Source organism: Melanotaenia boesemani, chromosome 6 (genome assembly GCF_017639745.1).
Source record: "Melanotaenia boesemani isolate fMelBoe1 chromosome 6, fMelBoe1.pri, whole genome shotgun sequence".
NCBI classification, from domain to species: domain Eukaryota; kingdom Metazoa; phylum Chordata; class Actinopteri; order Atheriniformes; family Melanotaeniidae; genus Melanotaenia; species Melanotaenia boesemani.
Window position 1 is genome coordinate 24,183,641 of NC_055687.1, and position 28,000 is coordinate 24,211,640.

At 37.6% G+C, this 28,000-nt stretch overlaps 3 protein-coding genes across 5 annotated transcripts in view; all 3 read right to left on the minus strand.

Moving 5' to 3' along the window:
* Positions 1 to 1,467, minus strand: part of LOC121641160 (F-actin-uncapping protein LRRC16A-like) — a 68,745-nt gene extending 67,278 nt beyond the window's left edge. For both annotated transcript variants that reach the window (XM_041987128.1, XM_041987127.1), the window contains exon 1: positions 1,062 to 1,467. In XM_041987128.1, coding sequence (XP_041843062.1) covers positions 1,062 to 1,101 — 40 coding nt within the window. In that variant the 5' untranslated portion in view covers positions 1,102 to 1,467. The remainder of the gene's footprint in view (positions 1 to 1,061) is intronic.
* Positions 1,468 to 2,510: 1,043 nt separating this feature from the next.
* LOC121642343 (tumor necrosis factor receptor superfamily member 6B-like) lies at positions 2,511 to 15,125 on the minus strand. 2 transcript variants are annotated; one of them, XM_041989032.1, is made up of 7 exons: positions 12,262 to 12,273; positions 10,394 to 10,398; positions 5,371 to 5,405; positions 4,382 to 4,769; positions 3,485 to 3,664; positions 3,297 to 3,378; positions 2,511 to 3,200 (listed from the first exon to the last, which is right to left on the minus strand). In XM_041989032.1, the coding sequence occupies exons 3-7, from the start codon at positions 5,377 to 5,379 to the stop codon at positions 2,975 to 2,977; spliced, it is 885 nt and encodes a 294-aa protein (XP_041844966.1). In that variant the 5' UTR covers positions 5,380 to 5,405; positions 10,394 to 10,398; positions 12,262 to 12,273; the 3' UTR covers positions 2,511 to 2,974. The 2 variants fall into 2 exon arrangements, with proteins under 2 accessions (XP_041844966.1, XP_041844967.1); XM_041989033.1 differs by lacking the exons at positions 5,371 to 5,405; positions 10,394 to 10,398; positions 12,262 to 12,273 and adding an exon at positions 15,120 to 15,125.
* On the minus strand, positions 8,419 to 28,000 carry LOC121642342 (tumor necrosis factor receptor superfamily member 11B-like). Its single transcript, XM_041989031.1, has 6 exons — positions 27,842 to 28,000; positions 20,722 to 20,949; positions 18,917 to 19,061; positions 12,415 to 12,630; positions 10,444 to 10,668; positions 8,419 to 10,345 (listed from the first exon to the last, which is right to left on the minus strand). The coding sequence occupies exons 1-6, from the start codon at positions 27,887 to 27,889 to the stop codon at positions 9,954 to 9,956; spliced, it is 1,254 nt and encodes a 417-aa protein (XP_041844965.1). The 5' UTR covers positions 27,890 to 28,000; the 3' UTR covers positions 8,419 to 9,953.

The following is a 28,000-nucleotide window of genomic DNA, read 5'->3' on the forward strand; positions in this document are numbered from 1 at the left end:
TATGAGTCAAATATTGAACAATTCTCTTATTAGTATCAAGAGGCTAAAATCTTAGATCAAAATGATCAGTGGGAAGAATCTTAATACTCCTGTGGCCTCTTTTCTCAACTTAAACTTAAAAGGCACTCTGAGGCAGCCGCATCTACTAAAGCTGCTGCACAATGTGTATTTTTAAAGTGAGTAATTACGAAATGAACAATGATTAATAGATTTATCTGCTCAAAAGGTTCAAATTCATCTTGATACTGTTTTTTGTAATCTTTCCTCAGTTCATAAATTGGCATAGCTGGAAGAACACAATCAACAGGGTAAATAATAATAATAATAATAATAATAATAATAATAATAATAATAATAAACACCTATACTTCCATAGAATCAACTGGTTGGAATACTCATGACCAAATGTTTTCTTGATCAAATAACATTTTCTAAAAACCTCATTAACGAACTGCACTGCTCTTATGCCTCACAATTAAGAAATCATACTAAAGCATCTTGGATTGTATAATCAAACAAAGAGAAACAGCCTGGGCTTAGCCAACATTACACTGGAGGTGTTAAACACCAGAACACTTTCCCCTAAACAAAGAAACCCTGAGTTAAAGCCAAACAGCCACAGGACTTTAAGCTTTGTCCACAATCAGTACAGGACAGCACAGTGAGGCTACTAATGAAATCTAAACTCATTGTTAGAGGTGAAAGAATGGAAAAAGAAGAGTTTTTTTTGAGGAGAAAATAATTCTCAGAGTTATGTGCACAGGTCTGACAGGCTGAACACTCACATCTAAACTGTGACTGTAATCCACATCACATTTACAGTGTGAGCACCTTGTGGCAGCGCTCAAAAGCTTTGAGCTTCAGTGCAGCAAAAGCACTTAAAGTCTTAGCAAGTTTAGCCTCGATAAACTGTACTTATAATTTATGATGTATTAAAATTTATTTGGAAGCTCTTCATCCACACAGGTGATAGCTATCGCGAGAAAAAGTAGTCCAAAATGATAATGCCAGTGATTGCTCCAGTCGGGACACATGGCTACAAATCCGTGTATGTCTCTTACCGAGAAGCTCTTTAGGGACCTCTGACACTTCTTCGCCCATTTTGCTCAACACAAGAACCAAAATAAATATACGAATCCGGTCAACACATCGAGCAGCCTCAAAAATTTTGAGGAGAATAATGAGGAGGGAAGAAGGGAGGTGTCAGGTGGTGCCGCCGCTGCAGCAGCCGGTGTATTTCTCCCGGTTTACATGCTCCTATCCTCCACTCGCGGTGTCCGGACAATGTACCCGCTCTCATCTGGGTACATCCCTTTTTCCAGTTGAAAAGACGCAGGATTCAAGGGTCGTATGCAGAGAAAAACACAGCCGGAACAAAAACAATTAAAGTCTCCTTAAAATCACGTTAAAAGCCAGCGCTTCGGACAGATGAAACGACCACCGCTCATACACATCGTCCACGGCCATGGCCTTCCCGTGTTACATTAATAGCCAATAGTAAGAAACGGAGCCCCTCCCCGCACGGTGATGCTACAGCCAGAGAACCGCTGCGACGCCGGGGCGTTGTGGCGTGGCAGGAGGGGGCGGTGGTGATGGTAGTGACAGACTGATATTAATGAGCACGATTTATCATCAGATTCAGGTAAACAGGGACCTCTAGCGGTGTAGTCCTCATGCACACTTTTATGTAGCTATAGAACTTGAGAAATCTGAGAATAAAGTCTACTTCATTTACCCAATTTCATTAAATAAGCTAAACAAGGTATAAATGCACGCTATTTCCCTAAGGAATATTATGAGAGTATTTTGAAGGACTTTTAACGGGGTTTAATGAACACAGGCTTCGAGGGTTCAAGAGGTCAGAGAGCCTTTGGACTTTTTTTTTTTTTTTTTTTTGTAGTTGTCTGATTCTTTAACATTCTGTCAATTAAATCACTCAAAAAAAAAAAAAAAAAAAAAAAAAAAAACGAAACAAAACAAAAGGCATTTCTTTGAGCTCGTAATGACAGAGTAGCTATATATATATATATATATATATATATATATATATATATATATATATATATATATATAAATATATATATATATTATATGATGGTCTGAGGGGTGCCAAACTACAGACCATCCAGCATCCAGCAGACTCCAGTCTGCTAAATAGCGGTCTGTAGTACTCTGATTACTCTGTTCTCAACCCGAACATCACTCCGTGGCTGATGGCATTCCCAATCAGCTACTGAGAGTGAATGAAAAGGAGACAACCTGAAATCTTTGTCGGCAGTTAGACTGCACTAGATTTGAAGCATGAAAATAAGTTTCTTCATAGTCTCCAATGAGTTTATTATAAATTTACCCATTTTTAATTAGTGCCGTTCTCCCAACAAAGATTTAGGTGGCGACCCCTTGTGGCTATTTTCTAAACTACATAGTGCAACAGCACTATGTGCTCTCCAGTTGGTAAGAACAGTTTCATTTTTACTTTGCTGTTGCACGTAACAAATAAATTGTTTCAGTTTTTGTCAAACAATTTAATTGAACCCCTTACATAAAATAACGGATTGAAGCTTATTCTCTTCATCAAACAGCCTGCATTTGGTCTACATACATTACATTTAATGATCTTAGACTAATATTCAAAACATTTAAACATTTTGTCCTTCTGAAATGTCAGTTTCTTTCACTTTTAAAAACTTAAAGAAAGTATTATGTATTTAAAAAATATAAATTCACAACAATATCATAACAAATGTTTTAACATCTTGTTCACCACAAACCTAAAAATCAATATGACCATTTTGGTAATAATGAAGACAAATTTCACTTATCACACTACTTCATGTAGCCCATTAAAAACATCCTGTAAGACACAAGTCAGCTTTTGTTGTAACAATGTACTAAACATATAAGTGATGACAAAAGATCCTCATGTGCATCTAGGAAAGTGGTATATCTCATATTTCTGCATGTATTATGGCCATTACACTATTATGCTACAGTTGGGAAAATGTTTAATGTCATTGAGTCTCTTGTTCAATTTTTCTGCTATGGAGCTGAGATGGGCATCTTTCAGCTCTGTTGGCAGGTGTTGTAGCTTCTTGACTGGAATGTGGGCCACCCACGCTTTGATCTGATCCAGGAGAAGACCTCCATCCTGGTGAAGAACATCATCTTCGCAGCTCTCCTGGCCTGACTTACAGATTATCCTGTTACAGGGAGAGGACAGTTTCGTAAAGGTATGATAGTATAAAAACAAGAGAAAGAAAAACTAAACAGAATAGTCAAGGGAAGTGTCTGCTCACCTGGAGACAAATCTCTTCTGCTGTCTGACCCGCTTTAAGTTCTTACTAAAGAATGCTGAAAGGAAGGTCCTGAAAATCTCACCTTAAATCAAGAAATAATTTTATGTTTTAAAAGAAAGTCTAAACGTCATCATTTTGACACATCAGACTTCTCTGTGTTATAAATATAAACTGAACAATATGCACACCTTTATTTGCTAAATCCTCGCAGGAGCCACACAGAGTGTCTTCAGCGGCTGAGCCGTGGAGGAGTACCTGCTCCCCGTTTGCACACTCCTGATGTTTTACACATGAGTCCAGCGCAGAGGATGATTTGGAAAAATAGCCATTGGTGCACTTTTCACAAACAGTGTCTTTTTGTGATGTACCTAGAGAGAGAAAAACAAACATTCGGGTTATTATAGTGTTTTAACTTATCAGTGGGAGATCAGTGGGGAGACAGGATTTCCAGCAGGCACGTTTTTCTGTATTTTCTTCTCAATGTCTAGGCATGCTTTGAAATGAATAAAAATCATGAAATTCTTATTAGTTCAATGTGAGGGTATAGATATAATACTTTTAACCCATTCCAAACCTGTCAGGGTTTGTTAAGCTAACTTCATAATGGTTTCAAATAAAAAAAAACAGAAAAATGCATTATATTTAGTCTAAAAGAAAATTATTTTAAATGACTGTATATCATATGATTTTATCTTCAATGTATAAGTACTAAATAAACATTTGGTTAAAGTAATATATATATATATATATATATATATATATATAATTTATTTTAAAAAAAAAAAATTTTCTCAATAAAATTTGCATACCGCGGTTTCCAGCACTGCCAACAACCATGTGAGATTGAGATGGAAGTGGGTAAACACTAAAATGATCATATGACTATTAGCTCAACCCTAAGTGGTGGAAATAGTATATATACATATATCAGACCATCAGACTAAATATCAGACCATTTTACAAAAAATAATCTTGTAAAAAAATTTCAACAGTAAATTCTAACAGTAAAAATTCTAATTTTAACAGTAAAATTAATGTCTATTTTTTTCTTTTTTTTTTTGTCTCAGATGGCAGCAGAAGCCTACCTCTAGCTTGGACACCGTATCCAGGGCCACACTGGGTGTGGCTTACACAGAAGTCATCCACCCAGTAGTAGCCTTCTTTGCACCGACAGACCCTGTTTCTGACTGGGGAGCACTCCGTCTCCACCTCCTGCTTCTGTGTGCAGATGTTGCAGTACAGGCACCTGGGCAGGTAGTTCCACAGCTCAGTGAAGTGGTCACTTCTGCACGGTTCGCACTTTGTGGGCGTGGTGGCGGTGCAATGTGCAGCAATGTGAGTACCTGGTGGACACTTGTTGCACTTAAAGGTCTCCCAGGTATAAGGGTCCTGGTAGTCATAGGTGGGAATTAAATCTTCTGCCGAGGATTCCCAGAGGACTCCAGAAAGCAGGAACAGTACTGCCAGTGAGAGCTGTGGAGAGAACCATAAAAACAGGAGCAGTGAGCATCAGCCTGCCACAGCAAGCACTCATTTAAAATAACTGGATAGAAATGAAAATGTTAAGTGACTTTATTAAATGGCATGTAAATTCTAACACAATGGGTATTTTAAAATATCAGACCAGTGTCACAAACTGGAGGTTTTTGTGATTTATATATTTATTATATTTGAAATTCACTACTGTTTATGAACACGCACAAAACTGTGACACTTTCTTCAAACTTTAGCTCACATTAGATGTACTTTAACTCTGTAACCACAAGGATAATATAAAAATGTGTTACTCTCCTCTACACTAGTACTTATGAGTTACATTTGGTCTGGGTTACCGTGATGTTTAACTCCCAGTTATTAATCAGGTTTCAAACACCAATACAGCTGCCTAAATGTGACTTAAATCAGTCTCTAAAGCAGATCAACACAATATGCTTATTGATGAATTTTATAGTACTAGTAAAAAGTTTGAACACACTTTTCCAATAAATCATTAAATCTAATGGGTACATATATATATATATATATATATATAAACATCTTTTAAGCGCTCTCATATTTAATGCAGAATACTCACCATGCTCATGATGCTTTAACTTCTGCCACAGAGGGCTTGCCAGTAGGATCAGGTCCATTATATAGTGATGAGTAGTGATGAGGAACTCTCGATCTGTGTGGGCGTATTGCCTTACGCTGTAAGCTGTACAGGCTTTTTTGAAAGGTCAGTAACTTCCACCTTGTGGTTTTGCATACATACATACAATATATATATATATATATATTATTTTTTTTTTTGTTTGTTTTTTTTTGTTTGTTTTTTTTTGTTTTTTTTTGTGACAAATTGATGTGAGCTGAATTCAGAGTTCATCAACTTTGTCCCCCGATTGTGTAAATTTGGACCACTGATACAAAATGATGTAAATTCAACAGTTCCTCTATGCTCTAGATGCTGTCCAATAAAGAGAATTAGACCTAAAATCATGAACAGAATGTATGGTCTGCTATTATAATTTTCAAGCATTTTTATTTTCATGCAGCACAATCTGCTGACATTTCCCTAATAGCATAAAAATTATTTAAAAAAAAAGATTAAAATCCTTTTAAAACAAATGAAGAAAAAACTTTTTAGATTAAGGTATAGTAGTTTAAAGAATTAATATATTTATACTAATGACTCAGAGGGTTTTTACAAAAAAAAAAAAATCTAATTACCAAAGGTTGAAAGAAAATGTCTGTTTTTGCACAATTTAAAAATTCCTGTTTCTTCAGGTTCCAAGAAATGTCCCTTTACTGATATTTGCATACATACAAGTCATCATGTTACAACTTGTGATATTAAATAAAACCAAAATGATGATTTTCCACTTGCTTGTGCGAACAGCTCACCTTTTTTCTTTGAAGAATTAGTCACTTTATGGTTTGTGTACTGCGAATATTTGCTGATTTGACAAAGGGGCAAAGCCTAAAAACTGTGCAAGTATGAGTCAAATTTGCATGCACATGTCAGTGATCTCTTCCTGTTTCCAAAGACCAAAATTCTACCATGACAGAACCTGCTGATGTTGAAGGAGCAATGATTCATTATACATTATTAGTTTGTTTTACCAATTGAAGTATTTGAGTTGAATAGAAAAAATTCTCCCATATTTACCAGCCAATCTCAATTCTAGTCTTCACAAGGAAATCTTGAGAATTTATTTTTAATCAGACACTTAAGTTCTTGCAAACACATGACATAAATTAAAATAAAATTAAACTAAATAAAAAAGGAGGAATTATAATTAAGATATCAGTAACAGCTTATGATTAGTGGTCTGTTAATACCACAGCACTAAACTGTTTTCATGTACTTGTTTGAATAATGTTGGAGAACTTGGGGAGTCTAACTCTCTGAGTGTTCCTTGATTTTACAGCAACATTTAATATTGTGAATAATGAATTACTGAGGTAAGCTTTAGGGGAAGATGATATCTAAAGACAGGGATATGTGGTTAGAGTCAGGATTATTAAAGTGTCTGCTGTGGTATGTGTGCCACAGGGATCCGTTCTTGGGTCCCTCTGGTCAACCTGTACATGCTTCCCCTGTTTTGATTTCTCAATCAATTTTTCTACTTGCTGGTTGATTTGAGACATCTAATGGATCTTGTCAAGTTTAATCAGAAAGAAAAATAAACAAAACACCATGTTATTGTTAAAAAACTTTGCGTTTTTTACAAAATACTCTCATGGTGGTCTGCTGTAAAAATCTGGTCCTACAGATGTGGTATTTGTGTCCTGATAAATATACAATTGGATGCAAAACAATTTCTTTTCTCCTAGTAAAGATAAGAATAAAATTCTCATATTTTGCAGTTAAACAAGAAGGCTTTTATTTTTTTTTTTACTTAGAGTCTAACGCAGCTAAAACAAACACCCATACCTGAAATGGTCATTTAAGAGAATCTAAATTTTAGCAGCCATATCAAACAGAACAGCATCATCGTTCAGGCATTTTCTGTACAAGGAAGTTTTTAAAAGCTCAGCCATCTTTTTTATTTTCTTCTTGAATGCAGCACTGTTATGCATTAGACATCTGCAACTCATTTAAAATTCAGCTGCAACTTGACTACCACCAAGAAAGTAGAGAGACGACATTACTGCAATTATTCTATTCATGCTCTGGCCTCCAGTTAAAACAGACATAAAATTACAGCCCTATTTATTTTCTGCAAGTCTCTCCATAGTCTGGACTCAAATACTGTAAATTAGAGTTTGTCAAATGCAAGCCTGGGAGGTCTTCATGGACTGGTCTGTCACTGATGCCCAGAATTTGAAATAAATATGGAAATGAGTAATTTTGCTCTGACTGTTCCCACTCATTAAATTCTTGATATTAGTAACCTCTTGATTAGCTTTACACACATCATAACTTTGAATAGGTTATAATTATTTCAAAATGAGGGAGGGCTTCCTTTTACAGGGAGGGTCTCTATAAAAACAATCACATATCAAGTAAGTTTCTTCTTAGAAGTCAGATTATTGTCATCCTTTCGCTTCATCAGTTTATATATGTTTTCCTTTATTTCATTCATTCCTTACATTCCCACCCTTCACTGGTTAGAGGTAATTCATTTCAGTGTAAAAACACCTACTTTTCAAATGGTCAAAGTGGATAACATACACACACTAGCTACCATACAAAGAAATCCAGGAATTGTGATTTGATGGTAGCTAGGTTGCTGCCAGAGTTCAAGATTAGTGGATTAATTGGATTCCTTCTGTGTAAAGTGATTAAATCATGAATATGCCTCCTTTTTATGCTTTGGGTGATGTTTAAGATGATAATGCATTGTTTTCACGTGGGAGGTAAGCCAAAAAATATGGAAAAATATGTCATATCCTCAGAGGATATCTTGGAGTTTCATTCATAAAAATGTTGAGATTTATCTTTTTTTTTCTAGATAATTCTGAATCGTGAGTATATTTGATTCATATAACATGCTGACCGAAACAATAATACTAATAAAAAACTTGCTTTAGCACATCATAAGAATCTTTTTATAACATATACAGTCTGCAATCCATGAAGACATTTTCTACTCAAATAATGCAAGCACAACTAAAACTTCAGGCAAATTTAAAAATCGTTCATTTTTTCTAACCTTGACCAGTACCTGAGCATAGAGTTAGCTCTATCAGTTCATTTTGTTTTTTCTTTTTTTTTTTTAACGTCAAAGGAAGCCAGAACCTTTTGAATGTCACCACCCCCCCTTTTTTTTTCTTTTGGGTGAGATTCAAATGACAGTAAACCATTCATTGCTAATTTTTAAGGAAACAAAGCATTTTTACAAAATGAATTTAGTACGATCATTTGGCATCACAACTTAGTTACACCAGCTTAAAAAGAGGACAGGCATACATTTAATACAGATCATACATTTATAATATAAAAGTAATAAAACCAAATATAATAAAATATCAGTTCATGAACTTGCAGCATTTGGAATCCAGTATTTCTGATAAAAGTAATAAACACAAGCTTTTAAATGTTCAGGAAGTAAAATTATATTTTAAATAAAAAAAACAAACAAACAATTGCACTCCTTTGTACATTCTTACAACTCACAAAAAGAAAATAAGCAAAAAAACATAGATGAGCTTTACTAATCAGCAGTCCAAAACAAACAAACCAACAATGCACAGTCAAAGAAAATATATGTATTTCATTATGAAATCAAACCTTTGTTCTCAAACAGCGAGAAAGCACTAATAAAAATACAGAATCTGTCAGCCTATCTTCCATAAAACAATGTCCTATTTACATCTTAAATAGTATTTAATTCTTCACAGACTCTGGTCAAAAGGTATCAGGAAAACAGGAGTGTGAATACACCAGGCATGTGATACCCCCCCCTTCCCAGGCGGATTTATACTCGCGCAGCGTCTGCGTCACCATCGTAGGTGCCGCATAGCTCTGTGAAAGAAACTGCAGCACGACACCAAAACGACGTGTACCCCATACGCTTGAGTACGAGAGCAAACTCACCAGCATCAGCTACCCCATAGCCGAACGCACACAAACGCTGCGCGAATATAACCCCTCCAGATATTAGCATTCCTTGTAACCTTGTTTAATCTAAAAATGATTATTAATAGAAATTTAGAGAGGCAAAGATGAGTTTACCTTCCCATGTTACATTTATACATAAACATGTCTAAATGCATAGCTTGATATAATTGGCTTTTAAATGTTAAGGTGGATTTATACTCGTGCGGCGCCTGCGTGCGGTTGGCTACGACGTAGCTGACGCTGGTGAGTTTGCTCTTGCACTTGAGCGTACGGGGGTCATCAACTTGATCCACTGGTTATTGATTTTTAAAAAACGGTGGTTACCACACAAATTTAGTGAGAAGATCCAGATATGCGGCAACACATGATCGATTGTGACCAATCGCAAGGGAGTACCTCTGTGTAACCGTCTGCGTAGCAAGGGTACACGTCAGGTCTGGAAGTGTTGCGCGTCAAGCCTCTGCGGATCTACACAGCGTCTACGGAGGTGACGCAAACGCAGATGCTGTGCGAGTATAAATCCACCTTTACACTCTTATCTGACTCATGTCTGCTATGTCTTTTTGTGTTCTCTATTCAACAGAGCATTAGTATTTAGTTAAGCTGCAGACTCATTCATTTAATTGCTTATGAGCTTTAAAACACGACTCCCGCTGGAGCATGTTAGCAAACATCTTATACATCCTGGGAGCCGAGGTGGTCCCTATGATGCGGCTGATCTTCTTGAGGCCTTTCAGCAGATATGGTGGAGCCCCCTGACTGCGCAGCACCTTCAAACTCTGAGACATACTATTTGCTAGATCCAGGTTGTAGTTTGCCGTTTTCCAGAGGTGGAGAATCTGCAAGATGTACAGCCTGGATGGACAGGAAGAGACAACAGCCTGGACATCCTGTTCCTGAATTTTTATCCCTGGCAGACTGTTGGTTACTTTCACCAGATCAGCAAGGGTCAGGTTTTTTAGGTGGTTGCAGCGAGAGACCTTTCTCTCACAGTGGTTCACACCTGGAGTTTCAAAATGCAAATGTTATTATATATTGGCAAAAATTACACAAGAGCTTGAGACTTAAGTGAAAGCAGCTATATGTATCCTTCATTCATACCTTGTATGATGCCATACATCTTGTCGTGGTCCTTGTTTTGCTTCCTCCAGAGTCGGAGCAGTTGCAGGACCTGCTGCTGGGGAGAGCAGGCTTTCTTCAGCCTCTCCAGGCTCTTAGGATCCACCTTCTGTCCAGGGAGACTCTCCAGCAGTCGCTCCAGGGGCATCGAGGAGAGCCGCAGTGATGCTAGTGACTGGAAGACTGCCTCCTCACAAAGAGTCACATCTGGATGGAATTATAAGAGATAAAATGTTTACACATTTTTTGAAGAAGTTGCATGGTGTAGCAGCTGGATGTGAAACTGCTTAACACAAAAATAAAAATGATATTTTCCATTTCACGCAATTGAATATAACCCTGAAAAATTCAGTGCAATCAGCACTTTCACTGCTCCAGCCTTACTTGCTGTGGTGTGACCAGTGGGCGTTAGCTTTTGTAAGCAAGCTTTTAATAGATATTGCTGCATAACTAACAGTACTGACTCAGATTGTTGCCATAAAGACAAGTTATGACTGCAACACCTCAACCGTAGAACCAACAACACAAAGTCTATCGGTTAATATTAAATGAAAATCAGTACTACTAAACTAAACTAAAGTGTCTTTTATTGTTTGTTTTAGCGAGTTTAACAGAGTTGGTTGTTGACAGGTTTTATAGCAAAGACTGTTTTACATCTACATTCTGAATATATTACATTCCAGCAGTCTGAGCATGTCTGGATTTGTTTGTGCATGTTTTTAGAGTGTTGCTGTGTCATCTAACCACAGCACAACCACGGACATCTCCTTTTTCTGTTACTCATTAGTCGACATGAGAGGGACTAGCTAAAGTTTGTGTGTTGTTCTGCACCAAACTTAACAAATCAAAGCAGCCTTATTTTTTTCTTTACTTTTCTTTTGATGCAGCAAAATTCTCCAGAGCCAAAGCATATTTGGAGCAATCAGGGTATTTTTCTGCAAAGTTCAAGAATTGTGAAATATCAGATGTCCCCACTGTCACAGAGGACAGTCTCAATTTATACATGCAGTGCAGTCAGAGCTGAACATGATGTGAAGCCTTTGCAGAGTGTGACAGACATAAGTAAATATATAAATATATAAAAAAACACAAGTTGAGTAAATTTAAGTTTTTCTGGTGGAGTTTTATGCTTAGACGGCATTCGGCTTGCTTCTCTGATGTGTGAATGACGTAACCGTGGCTTGCTTTATAACTGACACTGATATCCTGGTGGTTTTTTTTAAAGTCACATAATAGCTTTGGGAATACCACTCGTCTCAATTTCACATATTTGTTAAAGAAATATTGCTAAACTGATCCAGGGTCTGCTGCAGACAGTTAGTGGTTGTGTACTTTACAGAAAGACAATTTGTGAATGAATTTTTGAGGAAAGCATCGCCACGCCTGAGGGTCAACAGATTTGTGTGTTTTGTCAGAAGTGCGATACACATTGTGCTTGAGTGTGCCAGAGTCTTTGCATCTGTGTGTGTGGTTTGTCAAGCTCAAGGAGTTAAGTGTCATTTTTGAGGCTTCCTTTTTTAAATCATCTTTCAACATGTCAAAGTTCTGAATAACAATGCTCAACCAGCCCATTTTGTGTTTGACTCAGTTTCCTCTGTTTTTGTGTTTAAGGATGTGACAGTTAAGGGAGTAATTGATCCATCATGGTTCGCTTTGAAAGCAGTACCATAAACATCCCATTCACATCCTGGCTTTTCTTTCTTGTGCTGGTTTTTTAGACATGCAAGAATTTGGAACAGAATGGAATCTGGATGATGAACCAGACCAAGGAAATCCCCTGCCTTCAGGAATGAAAATGACCACATGTCTGAAATAATTCAGTTCAGAGTGGCTTTAAGTTGTTGACAATTGTGGTTCACTCAAAACATGGTTGCATGCGTGTGCTGACGGTCTGTACCCTGATCCCACACTGCATTAATCCTAAAGCCTTTCATATGATTCTCATGTTCTCACCAGTATGACACAGAGTGTGATGATGTGAGCAGTCCGGTGTTGGCTTTTTGTCCTGAGAGTCACAGAGGGTGTCTGAAGTGGATGTGCCCCATTGCAGCGTTTTCAGCCCCAAATCTGAGCAGTTTTTCTGGGGCTGACATGGCTCGGTGGAGGAACCGCCAGTAGAGAAATAACCATCAGGGCAACGTTCACACACAGTGTCACTCACTGGTGTACCTGGAAGACAGACAGGAAATGGCTTTATCATTTAAACTAGGCCGAGCTGATCTAATCAGATTTAGTGGTACTTGAATGAAGTAGAAAGGGTTAAAGGTTTTTCTCATTACTAGTTTCCTGCAAAATGACTCAGTGCGTGAACATGACATCCTTCATGACGTTCATCAATTGAAGTTATGTGATTCTAAGAACTGAACACACAATACCATGTGATAAACCATCAGAAGAACAGATGACAACGTGATTACGAGAATGACTCATACCTGACTTAATCGTAACCCAGCTTCAGTTTCTATGTGTAGTACTGTTTCTACTATTACTATGACTGCATGTGACTTGCAGTGCAAAGAGATACTTCCTGTGAGTTTTCCGAACGACTGACAAGAAAACTAGATTTCACCATGCTTCTTTTTCAAATAAACAATACCTGAATTCATTTTAAACATCTTCTGTTTATGTGAAAAAGTAACTTATTTATTTAATTTGTCAGTGGATATACCATCTAATAACATTACAGTAAATTCAGTGAGCTTCTGGTATTTGGCATGCAGGATGTGTAGCGGAACTTTTGTGTAATCATATCCTCATTTCTATTTTCTATATCTGACGCATAGAACTGAAAGTGCGTAGGATGACACCATCCTTATATATGAATTAACATTTTAATCAGTTTCTCGCTCTCGCTGCACTTTCTTTCAGCAGTTAATAAAAAATAAAAAAAAAGATATGCACATAGCAAATGTTTCCTGTAGCAGTGATGACAAAGCATGTAGAGTACAGACTTGTGAATTTGTGAGCCTATTTGAAATAGATGCTGACGTTGGTGAATCTTTTTCCTTTGAACTTCCTCCGTGCAAAATCAGAGTTAAAATTGAAGTAGCTTTAAATGTCATTTAAAATTATGTTGTGTGTGTTGCCATCTGTACATTATACAAAAAAAAAGCAAAAAAACAAAAAAACAAAACGTGTCTCATATTATGGCTCCATATGCAGAACTGACTAATACATTTGTTTTCTTATCACCATGTTCAGTAAATTAGCTGAAAATGCATCTTGGTTAAAAAAAACAAAAAAACAAAACAAAACAAGAAAAAACTTCTATGCAAAGAATGGCTAAAATGCTAATTTGATTAAATGTCTGTGTGTTTGTGTGTGTGTGTAATAGGTATTTTACCAGAATCTGTCTTGTGTCTAGTTCATGGCTTATGTTCTTGTTTCACATGTTTGGTTTTTGTTACTTTCATGTATAATGTTCTTGGTTTCTTGTATTTAGGGTCATGTTAAGTTCTGTGTTCTTTGATTCCTGCTCATTAGTTCACCTGGGTTAATTGGTTCATTCTTCTCATCTGTGCCTTGTTATTTCTTTCAGCGTATTTAAGCCATTGGTTTCAGTTCCTCTATGCCAGATCATTGTTTCCGTTTCCCCGATTTCCAGTCTGTTTCTGTTTTCCTTGTTCTTTTGAATTAAACGCCAGATTATCGCATTCGCCTGCCTCATCTGCCTGCATTTGGTTCCTCACAACCACGGCTCTTCTGTTTCTCAATCCTGATCCTCAGGACCCTACTGCCCTGCATGTTTTAGATCAGGGGCGGAGAACCCTGGTCCTTTAGGGCCACTGTCCTTCAAGTGTTAGAGGGTCCGTCTATCAACACACCTGATTTAAATTAAGGACTCACTGTACAGAACTGGACAAACTGCTGATCTGAAAAACATCTAAATAATACAGGGCAAGGGGGCCCTGAGGACCGGGACGGCAAACCACTGTTTTAGATATTTTTTATATATTATTTTAGTATTATTTGTTTGGAAATGTTTTTTCTCGGCCAAGGATCTCTTGTAAAGCAGTTTTAAAGAAAGTTCTTATACTGCTAAATCAACTTTACATAGATCAAACTAATTTAAAAGTTTTGGATGTTCTGGTATCTAGGCCGTCTTTACATTCTTTACAAAAGATTTATTAAGAATTAATTCAAATAAGCTACAAAGACTTGCACTCATAAGCAGACAAATCAGGAGATCAAGAGGAAAGAAATGGAGTCATAAGGATGGAGTCAGCAATCTTTGGTTTGAGAGTTTAAACCACAACTGGAGGCATTACATAATGAGTCCTCCAGCTTCGAGGGGGGTATAGGGGAATCCCCTGAATTGCTGCCTCATGTATGCTGAAAATCATCTCACTTCCAGAGTAGTTGTGGATCCAACTTCATGGAAAATGTTGCATTTCTGAATGGTATCAGCACCACAGGGTTCATATGATAACCACAGCCACTGGAAAATGTTGTTTCATCTCTGCAGTGGATGGAGTCTGGTCTCAGATCAAAGATGAAGTCACAAAAAGTGCAGGGCCGGTATGTGCTGCGGTTACAGTAGAAATACCAGATAATGTTCACTGCAGTGTTAAGATTCAGCATCAGCCTCGGTGTGTTGCCAAAAGTCAATGGCAACCCAGGAAAGAAAATCTAGTGAAAATATCAGGTTACAGATCCACCATGACTGTGTTAAATGCTACATAATGCAGACAAGTTCAAGAAAAGCCAGTGATTCCTGACTCCTGAAAAACAAAAAAGATATCTTACTTTTAAGAATACCATGACATAAACTAAATTTAATTTCTGAAGGGCTCAAACAGCATCAGCCTGTATGACCAAACTAGAATTGAGTGTATCAATAGAGTTATTTATGGTGGTTGAAACATTACCTTTCATGAAACAAATTACTGCAGAATCTAAGAGGAAGCAGAGTTCTTGGAATTAGGAAAGGTCACCAGTTTATCAAGACAAAAGAAATTGATGGTAAATGTTTGAAGTTTCCTCTTCAATTGGGCTTTCAAATAAGCATAGCTATAAAAAACAAGGAACAACTCATGAAGCTCTATGATAATGAAAAGGTCACGTTGTCTTCTGTTACTAATTTTAGAGTAAAGAAAGGTCAGGGATAATTTGGCAAAAAATTCCAGGGATGTTTTTTAGGCCAAGCTGACATGTATGTCAATAGCAACACTCAAAATATTCTTACATTTTAATATTTTGAGTCATTATTTGGTTATCATCACATGCAGATTGAGAACGAAATTGTAGAGCCTCACTTCCCATAAACAGCCATGTTGGATTAAACATCCTGTGGTCACTTTATTTTGTTTTAGAGGAGTAAGTTTATTGTTCTGCATCAAGCAAGAAAAGTAACTAAGGAGGTTTCTGAAACTTCTAAAATTTTTATCAGGAACTGTCCAACAGATTACAAAAACGACTATGCTGGAACAGGTTAAACCATACATACATCTGAGCATGTAAAACAGTGGATAAAGTGCTGCACCTATTAGGCTTAGTAGCTACCATACAAGCCTGAGGTGCTGTAACATTTCCAGGATTCATTGGGATCAAGTTGTGTGAATACTTTAGGGAGCTAGAGACATCACTTTCACACAGGCACTGGCCACAGTAGAGTCCAGATCTTAGGGTGCAATCACACCATGATAGTCTGTGGGACTTGTTTCAAGTAGGTGGAGAATTATGAAAAAATTTACATCATCCTTTGGTTTCGTTTGATTTTACACTGCACTTTACTCAAGTGGACCAAACTGTCTGGATAACATCTCGCAATTACAACAACTTCTGTTCGCTAGAGGACTATATTCCCCAAAATGATCACTGACCAACATGAAAGAAGAAAATATGCCTCATTGACTGGCCAAGACCGAAAACAGCTCGTTCACTGCAAGTAAACAATGGTGCAACACCAAGTTTATGCAGTCACGGTTTTACTTTGGTGCTCAAACGTCATAGGTATTTTACCACAATCTGTCCTGTGTCTAGTTCATGGCTTATGTTCTTGTTTCATGTGTTTGGTTTTTGTTACTTTCATGTATAATGTTCTTGGTTTCTTGTATTTAGGGTCATGTTTAGTTCTGTGTTCTTTGATTCCTGCTCATTAGTTCACCTGGGTTAATTGGTTCATTCTTCTCATCTGTGCCTTGTTATTTCTTTCAGTGTATTTAAGCCATTGGTTTTAGTTCCTCTATGCCAGATCATTGTTTCCATTTCCCCATGTTCCAGTCTGTTTCTATTTTCCTTGTTCTTTTGAATTAAACCCCGGATTATCGCCTGCCTCATCTGCCTGCGCTCTTCTGACAGTCCTGTTTGAGCTGCAGGAGAGGCCGGGACTGAAATGAATGACTGCTTCACCTTCCTCCTCTGTGTTGGTGAGCTGTGCCTCCGTGTCTAGTGCACAACAATGTCTAGGGTTTACAGAGACTGAACCAAAAGTACGAAAATATCCAGAGAGCAGCAGTTGTCGGGAAAATAATGCCCTGTTAGGGGAAAATGGGGAGACTGGTTTGAGATGGTAGGCAACAGTAACTAAACCACTCATTACAACTAATGTTTGCAGAATACCGTCTGAAAGCATTACACATTGAGCCTTGAAGCAGATGAACTACAGCAACAGAAGTCCACACCTGCTGCCACTCTGTGAACTAAGGACCGGGAAGTGAGGCTACATTTCACACTGGCTCACAAATAGAAGTTTGGAAAAGCATGGAACCATCCTGTCTTGTATCAGAGGTTCAAGATGGTGGTGTAGTGGTATGAGAGATGTTTTCATGACAAACTTTGGGGCTCTTAGTATCAACTGAGTATTGTTTAAACACCACAGTCTACTTGAATATAGTTGCTGACCATGTCCACCCTTTTATGACCACAGTGTACCCATCTTCTGATAGCTACTTCTAGCAGGAAAATGGACCATGCCACAAAGCTCACATCCTCTCAAACTGGTTTCTTGAACAACGATTTGATTGTACTCGATAAACGGCCGCTGTCGCCAGATCTAAGTCTAGGATGTGTTAGAACAAGTGATTCACATTATGGATGTGTAACAGAAAGGTGAGCAATGTGGACTAAAATCTCTGATGAATATTTTAAAATCAAACATTCAAACTGGATCCCTCAGTTTTAGACATTAGAATCATCAACTAATTAAATCAACATCAGTTCGGAAAAGTGAAAAGATAATGTGGAGGATCGGCAAATTGCTAGCAGATTTAAGTTGGCCACAAATGATATTTGAGAGTAAGACTAACAGAAAAGGAGATAATTTCCAAGAAACAGTCTCTTTAAAAAATATTTCAGTGGAAAGGGATATGGGCATCTGGAAAATATCTGACTCAATATCTTCGAGGAAGAGGTAGAAAGACAGAAGGGCTTAAGGAGATGGAGAGGATATCCAGCTGTGAAGTTAAAACTGATGTGTCTCCTCTGACTGTACGCATTTGTGATAAAAAGAATAGTGAATGAGCGAACTGAGACCAAAAGGCTTCTTATCTAAAGCACATCATTTTCACTGCCAAACATACAGCGCTTTTCTAAGATTTAAAAGATATTATTAAGGGTCGTATTCACTGATGTGAACAACTGCTCTCCTTCAGTCTCTCTTTTTTCCCCCCTTTTATTCAAGGATAGTATTATTTCTTCGGGCATTTATTTCTGTGTAGATCAGTGGTTCTCAAACGTTTCCAACCCTGTCCCCCTTTGGAGGAATAATCATTGGCTCAATGTTTGTGCTTCTTGCTACGTGATTGGCTGTCACTGCTGTCAGTTAAAAAAAAAAAGAAAAAGCTAGCGCTTCTGGCTAGTGTCAGCGGGGCTAATGGTGGTTGTCTTCAGTCAGAACTTCAGGACTTAAGGAAAGAAAGGAGGGCGTCAGGAGTTATTTTAGAGTCAATTAATGTAAAAGTTTAAGTTACAAATAAATTATTTTCCAACTGCCATTGTGACGTTATTAACGGGGATAATAGCAGCCACTAAGCCAAAAAACGTGTTTTCTTATCTTGAATAAATGTGTTATTTTGTCAGGTGACAGAATCAAAGCTGCAGGTAGTTCAGAGAGAGATGATGAAACGAATTGGTGCATTACTGTCATCAAGTGGTCTGGAGTGTGGACCAGAATGTTTCCAAGAGCCTAAGTTGTCAAAACTTTAGTTTGTCTGCTACATTTTCCCAATCTATGTTGCCCCGCCCCCCCAGTTAGAGAACCACTGGTGTAAATAAAGACAGTAACTGTGCCAGGAAATATGGGAAACATGAGGGGAGGAATGACATGACAACACCCCAACCACTGAGTTACTGAATTCCTAGTTTACTATGGTTTTATTCCATATTTATCAATCTAATGATTTAATATAAAGGTTATATGCTGACCTGTTAGAAAACCCAGAAAAAAATTGCCTTTCGTGAGGAGAACGCAGTAAGGGATTAATTAATCTAAACTTAATGGGAATCTTAGGCTTACCTAAAGCTGTCACTCCATAGCCGGGTGGACAGGCAGTGTGACCAATACAGAACTCCACCTTTAGGTGAAAACCTGGAGCACACTCACACAGCTGGTCATGAGTGCTGTTGCACTGTTGTTTCACTAGCTGCCTCTCTTTACACACCTAAACACAGCAAACACAGCAGATCATATGTGAAGTGATGATGCTGCATTCACACAGTCTCATGATTAATTTTAACAGTCATGTGAGGTATTTAAACAAATAGGCAAGGCAAGTTTATCTGTATAGCATAATTCAACAACAGGGTAATTCAAAGTGCTTTACAGAGACATTGAAACATCAGAAAATAAGAAGCATATTTTAAAATAAAAATCAAAAGAGAAAGGAAAAAGAAAGAACAGTAGATTAAAAACAGTATTAAAAACATGATTAAGTACATTCAGTACAGATTTGGGCTTTTAAATAAAAACTATTCAAAAGCAGCAGAGAACAGCTGGATTTGTAATCTGAGGTTTTAGGGAGTTTGTTCCAGACATGCGGAGCATAGAAGCTGAATGCAGCTTCTATATGGCTGGTTCTGACTCTGGGAACTGATGAAAGACTGGATCCAGATGACCTGAGGGTTCTGGTAGGTTCATACTGGGTCAAGAGGTCACTGATGTATTTTGGTCCCAAACCATTCAGAGCTTTATAGACCAGCAGCAGAACTTTAAAGTATATCCTCTGATGGACCGGCAGCCAGTGTAAAGACCTCAGAACTGGACTGATGTGGTCCACTTTCTTGGTCTTGGTGAGGACTCGAGCAGCAGAGTTCTGAATAAGCTGCAGGTGTCTAATTGATTTTTTAGGTAGAACCTGTAAAAACACTAGCTACGTTTACATGGACAAATATTTCATTTATCAAACTGAAATCCATCTGATTGGGGATACGTGCTGACATGTTTACATGACACATCTTTATTCTGATTGGACCGGATCGGATCGATCGGATTAAGTGCTCTGTGTAAACGTAGCTAATGTTACAATCATGAAGCCGACTAAAGATGAAAGCATGGACTAGTTTTTCCTGGTCTTGCTGAGACATCAGATCTTTTACCCTTGATATATTTTTAAGCTGATAGTAGGCTGATTTTGTGATTCCCCCAATGTTTTTTTCAAAGTTTAGGTCTGAGTCCATCAATACACTCAGATTTCTGGCTTGGCTGGTGGTTTTTAGGGTTATAGAATGAAGCTCTGTGGTGACGATGATCCTACCACACCAGCAGCTGTCTTGAATAATAATTTGAAAATTCATATATATTCAATAACTAAGCATATTGTGACTTACATTTTTAATAACAGATTTTAATTTTAATAATTGATTTAAAAAACACTGGCTTAAAAAATGTGCTTAAATGTAAACAAATAATATAACCAGAACAAAAAAAAACTACTGAAATAAATTAATCATATAAATAATAGAAACTAGGGAGGTTGTTCTCAATCATTATAAACCATGTAGCTACTAAGAAAATGTCAAGCTCTACAGGCACCACCTTTATGCCTGACATTAAAATTAATTTTACAATGTGGCTTTTACAGTTTATCTTGGCTGTTAATATAGTTTACCTCAGGATGAGTTGATTTCAATTCCTTTGCCTGCCACTAGAGGGAACTTGTGCAACATGTACCACAGTTTGAGCTAGACACTAAACAGCTTGAAGAAGATAGCATAAGTAGCTTCTACTAAAATCTAGTTTTCTCATGAAAACATCTTACTGCAAACAAAGAATCGGTTAAATTCTTGATATTAAGATGATATGCAATGTTTCTGCATACATACCGAGGTACAATATTGGCATGTGTCCCCCCAGTGCCAATTTTCAGCAAAGTGTCTCTCAGGACAGGGCTGGCACTCAGTGGGGGTGTCGGCAGTGCAGTGTTGTTTCACTGCTGTGCCTGGAGGGCACTGGTCGCAAAGTAACAGGTTGGATGTCACAGGGTCTCTGTACTGGTACTTTGGCGGCACAGCTTGTTGCTGAAAGGCCCAGGAAAGAGAAGCTGTGAAGAGCTGCAAGAGAAAGACAGTCATTTTAGGAAAAACTCAACTGTAGTGATGAAATCTTTATCAAAACAGTCTTGTGCACAGCTGCCCTTTGGCCAAAGGTTACATTCTTTTTCTTTTTTCTTTTTTTTTTTTGTTATTTTAGAATGCCTGCCAACCCAAAGCTTAAGGTTAGAATAAGATGATACAAAGGTCAGGACATTAAAGATGAAGCTCCCAGTGGACATTATTTAAAGCATGGAAGTCTGAGGAGAAGTAACAACAATTATTAAAGTGATGATCTCTGAACTCACAACAGGTTTTTAAATGTTGCATATTTGAAGTGTGCTACATTGTCTTTTTGTCCTGCCGAAAGTTGTTTGACCCCATACAACAAGCAAACATTTATAATGTCTTTAATTTTAACAAAGAGATCTGACTTACTTTATTGCCCTCTCTCATCTATTTAACTAAATTTCTGACTTTTAAATGAGTTCAGATGTATCAACCAAGTCAACATTCTGCACAAACTAAATTAGAATAAATGTCTGACATAGGATTAAATGCTCAGCCTTGTGATTTCTGACTTAAACACCAGTTTCTATGCATGTCAGCATCTGTCAGACAGGCTACTCTGCATCTGCAGAGCATCTGATGTGATTCCAATGTGATCTTTAGCACTTTAAAAATACCTCAGAGCAGGAAGAACTCCCCCTGTTTTCCATTCACCAACCTATGAAGAACCTGTCTTTCTTTATTCACATTTGAGCGGATGGCTATTAGTAAATCTCTGGAACATGTTTATTTAGCTATTGCTTTATAAACAAGCCCATGTATCATTGACTGAACATGAACAAAAAAGTTTGAGGAAGTGAAATCTAAAATACAGGATATCAGTTTGTGAACAGGTTTGACATGCAGCTGTGTAGCAGGATAAGGCCACATGCAGACCAGATGTTGCACGCCAGGCACCTTCCACAGAGAGCCTCCACCACTGGCTCTGCAGACTTTTTCCTGCTGGCCATGATACATCTTCGCTGCTTGGACAACGCACTAACAATAGACCCTGCAAGTATTGTGTGTGTATGCATGTGTTCGAGCGCATTATTTTATGTTTTCTATCATTATGTCTGTGCATCTTCAAAGATGAGTCAATTCCTGCCACAAACAACTAAATAGCATCTGTGCATGTGAGATGAAGAGTGTGCATGCGTAGGAATGTGTTTGTGTGTCTGCATGTTTGTGGAGGTTCACATCCAGTTATTGTCCTCCTCAATGTTGGTCTGCGTGTTCTGCGGCCTCCTCTCCTGGCTGCTGCACATATAGAGAAGTGTTGGAGGTTACTGGGCTTTCCCCATTCACTACCAAAGAGAACAACACTTATCCACCCTGTTCTCCAGTTTACACCAACAAAACACCAATGATCTCCATCCAAAAAAATGCATTTTTACTTCTCTTATCTAATTAGCCATAAAACTAGCAGCCACAAACACAATCTACAATGTGTAAAACTAGAGGTGCTTTGAAAAGCAAGAGACCTTCTTTTTAAGGTGTACTTTTATTCATGTTAAAAAATGTTTGGCCACATAAATGTTTAAATTATAAATCTCCTGCAGCCATTTGGGGATGAGAGTGTGTTGGAGATAGTTTACAGTATAGCTGTCTTCTCCATCGTCCAGCTGTTACTGTGTGTTTGTATGCTCTCTTAATAATTTAATAGTTTACATGTACTGTATATTTTTCCAGTAATAAAAAAGTTCATTATTATTATTATCTGTTTTTGCTTCCCATTGCAATGGTGGCCACTGAAAAAGACAGTAAAAATAGATGAATGGGTTTTACACACCATGATAGAAACCGAAGCTTCAAACCGCCTGGCAAGCGCAGCGGTATTCCCGGCAAAACCTATCGACCTCTGAACACAGCATTTGAGGGAAAGCTTTAATCTACAGCAACTTGCTGAGGAGTACCATAACTGCAAGAGTTCGTTTGTAGTATGGGTGGTCCCATCAGGAATCAAACCCACAATCATAGCCTTGTACTACAAATTAAGAAGTGTATACATACACTATTAAGCCATGAAGCCACATCAACTCAGCTCAGAAGCATCAGGAGGGTGGAGTAGACTGATAGACTGACAGAGGGTTACCTGGGTTTTTAACAAATCTGGATGTAGTTAGACTTGTTTTTGCCTTAAATCTTTGTTCAAGCCAGGATAGGTTCACTTGCATATCTGTGCTATTTTCAGATGGAGCCAACGAGATGTTTTTCAGCAACTTCATATGAAGTAATTTGATTAAATTCTTATCTGCAATATACAATGCAAATCTATTAAAAGTAAGAATGATTTCCACAGTAAGTAGGTCAGAAACAAACTGCATGCAAATTTCTGATTAAAACAAAAGATAATATTTGAGAAATGTTGTTTAAAGGACTGAAATACTCAATGATGCACAGAAATCCAGTCCACATGTATATTGTTTAATGAAATACTTACATAATAAATAAAGTTCAGTTCATCACTTGTGAAACATGTGAGCTATCTCTGGCTGCAATTTGCTTAGCATTTGAGACCCAGCTTTGTTAACGACATCCAACAGATGTGTTCCTTACATTTAGTGAGTAATAATAACTCCTAATGACTCCAAATAAGTGTTTTTACTGGATTAATTTATAGCATGCTTGTATCCAAAAAACTGGAGAAAATTTATTTTCACATGTAGCCATTTCCACTTTCCAAACCAGCCATCACAGTAGCTTTCTGCCACTGAGAACAAAAAATAAAAAGGAAAAATAAACTTTTTAAGAGTCCGGAAGATGTCCTGTGGTGTGTGTTTCAGAACGTCCGTCAACAACAAAAAGAGATAGTGAACTTTTCACCCTCCTTTTGATTTAGAAGCCGCCATCTGATGACATCATGGATAACCACTGGAAACCCAAATTACACAGCAGCTAGGGGTAAATGACAGACATAATTATACTGTTGACATCTTCAGAACAAAGCTTAGTAAAAGACATATCCTACACGGAGAAAAGCCAACTAACAGGGAAGCGCAGATGAAGATACGGTGCCCTGTAGAAGCCCTTGAGCAAAGCTGGGCAGGTGTTATGTAAATTTTATGTAAGTGGGGAAGCCTGCATGTGAAACTAACTGTTTGTTGGAAAATTGGCTATCTAAGTTATTCTCCCTTGGGAAAATACTGTACAGTATTTAAACTGTCTAAATGTTGTTTGCTGTTTAATGTATTCCAGGATATCCCATCTGAACTGGACTGAGAAAAAGCTTTGTTCATGAACAGAAAGGAGTATGTGAACCAAATCTTTAATGTGTTATTTAAAAGATGTTGTATTCATGGTTTAACGAGAAACAGTACAAGTGTGCCTTAGTCTGTAAAGGAAGGAGATACATATGGTTATGTTGGCTCAAGAATTTAAGGCATACTCAATACTCTCCAAATCTAAACATATTCACTAGTAGCAAAGCTTCAGTGCTTCAATTCACAGTGTTTTCTTGTCCCTTTTATTATACACAGTGACTGAACACAAGTAACAAATAAAGTTCTAAACAACGTTTAGACACCTGACAGAAAGAGCTTTTAAAACGATCACATATGCTTTAGATATAAGCGTGTTAAAATACTTATATATGTATATCATGCCTCTCTCTCTCTTTCTCGCTGTGTGTGTGTGTGTGTGTGTGTGTGTGTGTGTGTGCAAGGCTTATGAGCTTTACACATGTGTAAAAACTGAGAGCCAAACATCATTTCACTGGAAGTTTTATCAGCCATGTTGCACTAAAAAGTACAAACCAAGCAACTTGATAATGCAAAATATTAGTGTAATAACTCAACCAAATACATTTAGGTTTGTTTTGAGATAATACTGCGACTTGATTTGATTTACTATCCAAACTAATAAACATGCACAACATGGAGTCTCTGAAAATTTCTGCAGGAAACAAGCAACATTATTTAATATCCAAATAGATTTGAGAGTTAGAGTTGCATTGTACTTGGAGCATACAGACATGCAAAGACTGGATTCCATATTTAGCTTGTTTGAGGTCAGCTTTAAAGTTATGATATGAGGAAAAGAACCATGGCACAGAGGGACCAACCCACATTTCACCAGCTCATCCAGCAGGCACATGGATTCAGTTAAGTATACGGCACAGGTGGTCTGAGGGGGGATTCCAGCTCACAAGTGTGTATGCGTGTCTTTGTGTATGTGCGTGCGCGTGCATATATATTCTGTCTTTTTTCATTCATCTATTCATCCATGATTGAAGATACTGGTATTGGTAAATGGTACATCAGCCCTGTTACTGACTGGTAAAAGCAGAATGACTGTATGTTCATTTTGTCTTGGAATCTTAAAGAAAACATTTGACTCTATAACAGAAGAAATTACCCAGTGCTTCACAAAAGAGTCTAAGTCTAGCTTATTGCTAAAATTGCTAACTCAGATTTGTGAAGCATAACTTCGAGAAATATAAGAATTTCACCAGAGACTGAGAATTTCTCTGGCATAGTACTGCTCCTTTTACTTAAGCAACTCTGCTGTTTCTTTGCCAAGGAAGATCATTTGCTTTGATTTCTCAAACACAATTAACAACTACAAAAAAAAAAAAAAAAAAAAAAAAAAAGTCAAAAGCTATCTGCATTTCTGGATGGATTTGTGAACCACTCACACAAATTCCAAGACAATGCATCAGACTTCTTTTGTGCTCTATCATATCTAATATCAGATAAGGAGTCATTGCGGACATTAGCATATGATTAGTCAGGCTGTTTTTAATATGACTCATACAGAAGTAAGATGAAAACTTATGAGGTCTTGTGAAGTTTTGAGGGCTTAAGACAAAAATAAATAACTGCAGCAAACACTATCAATTATGTCATCATATTAATTCATCACAACTTGCCACATTTACAAACACTAAGACATGCACTGGCACACACACACCAACTTCTGCTATCAGTGTCACTGTTGATGGAAATGAGGAAGTTTGGTGTGCAAAAGCAACCTGGACAGGTAATAGTGATTCTGAATAAAATACCATTTGTTTGTTAAAAAAAATGTTTATCCTAGGCCTTCACACAAATGTCCTCTTTATTTCTACCCTCCCCGACTTACTTCCTCACTGTACTGATTATCTCTGAGAAAAACAAAAACACAAAGAAGAGGTGAGTCCTTTTGGGTAGGTGATTTGAGTGTGATAGAGTGTGATTTGATCTGCGTGTGAATGTGCTGCTAGGTTTAGGGAAGTTGGTATGACCACAGCCAACGGCCACAACAGAGTTAGGGAGAGAAGGTGTAAAGATAAGGAAACACAGATAATAGCTTATAGATAACAATATGGGGGGAGTAAACTTAATCCCTGCATGTGTAGAGACTTAAAGTGAGATTATGAGATGGATGGATAGATCACATGAACAACAGCTAACTTTCAAGATGGACTGTGGCTCCCTAATTGACTGGGCTTCCAGTGGTATTACACATTTTTGCAATTTTATAACTGATTGACAGATTGACATTACCTACTTTACTGACATCATTCAGTGTTTGAAAAGTAAATTCTATAACATGCATCAGGAAAATGAGCAGAAAAAGCACAGGTCTAGGTTGAGCATTTATGGCTGCACTTTAAGGCAAAGCAATGTTTTGGACATGAAATTGCGTTATCTTTGCAAATGTGAATTACCTGCTGACTAAGTTGTTGGATGACTGACTAATTAGTTGACTAAAAATACATTTTTCTGAATTTCTAAATAACTGAAAGACCGGTTGATTACATGAAGAACACCATGTCAGAAATTGAAAGAAGAAAAGATTTCCCAGTCTGGAACACAATATGTTAGAGAAACTAATTAGGAAAGATTACATTACATTATGGGATGCCAAAAGGTAAACGTGCATGCACATACACGTTCATTTGTATGCGACTATATTGTGGGTGCACACAGTGAAGCAACACATCATACAAATTACTAACTGACCATGCTTGCCTAGTGCAGACTGTTTATCATTTCCATCACACACAAAGGCAAACACACACATGGCTCACATGGAGGGACAACAGCGTTAGTGTTTTGGAGTTATGGTGAATAATTATGTTTCTGCCCTGATACACATCTGTGGATTATGCAAAACCTGCAATGGTTCTTCGCACTCCATGCAAAATGCGCCAAAGAAAACGGCTTTTAACCCAGAGTTACACATTTACCAACAACAACTTAGTGTCATTGTCATACACAACCAGCTGTAAACACCGTCTCTAGGGCAATGTCATTAACTGCTAAACGTGCTGTGGTAAAAGCAGTGAAATGTGACCTCAAGTAAACGTTCATTCAGTGATGAAAACTGATGATCTTTTTGCTCGAGGGTGTTCAGAATATTCATAGCAGTTAAGAAACAGGTGTGGAAAACATGAACTCCATTCATCAACAGCAAACGACTCCCAAATAAGAAAGATTTTAGATGTTCTTTAAAAATATTTGATACAGTACTTACTTATTTGTAATATCTGACAAAACCTCAACATAAAATGCCATTTAATCTCCTTCAACTGCGACATGAGCTGAATTTGGAGCGGTGAAACTAATACAGAACACTGAGTAAAGTCTGAATATGAATTTTGATAACTACCTGCACATACGAAGATACAACATATGATGAGCGAAGGGTTTATTTTTATTTATTAATTTTACCATTTTGTATTGGGAACATGTGGACGACACCGAGAACTGATTCTAGTTTAGGCTGGGAACCGAGTGCAGCGCAACAAAATCTCGGGTCTACAACAAACAACTTAAGATTTAGCAAATAAATCAATGTATATTTTAATGTCCTCCTTCAGTAAAACAGCCTTGTATGACCCACCGGACTGAAAAGCGCTGCAGAAACTTTGCTTACTCACCACTATTAGTTTCATGGCCGGGTTAGGGATCACTATCCGTGTGCTCATCTCCTCGGCGTAAAAGTGAAATGCGATGTGACGGGGTCTCCATCACAGATCCACTCTTATATGGCGCAGAAAGAGAGACAGAAAGCGGGAGACATATGCCCACCCACCTCA

What these genes read in the sequence shown, in the direction of transcription:
- LOC121642343 (XM_041989032.1), bottom strand. An exon ending in CGAGGATTTAGCAAATAAAG is followed by an intron (nt 3,379 to 3,484) that starts GTGTGCATATTG and finishes TCTTGATTTAAG; the next exon opens with GTGAGATTTTCAGGACCTTC. An exon ending in CAGAAGAGATTTGTCTCCAG is followed by an intron (nt 3,201 to 3,296) that starts GTGAGCAGACAC and finishes TCCCTGTAACAG; the next exon opens with GATAATCTGTAAGTCAGGCC.
- LOC121642342 (XM_041989031.1), bottom strand. Translation starts at nt 27,889, where the DNA reads ATGAGCACACGGATAGTGATCCCTAACCCGGCCATGAAACTAATAGTG. An exon ending in CTATGGAGTGACAGCTTTAG is followed by an intron (nt 12,631 to 18,916) that starts GTAAGCCTAAGA and finishes TCTGTCTTCCAG; the next exon opens with GTACACCAGTGAGTGACACT. An exon ending in TCACACTCTGTGTCATACTG is followed by an intron (nt 10,669 to 12,414) that starts GTGAGAACATGA and finishes AATTCCATCCAG; the next exon opens with ATGTGACTCTTTGTGAGGAG.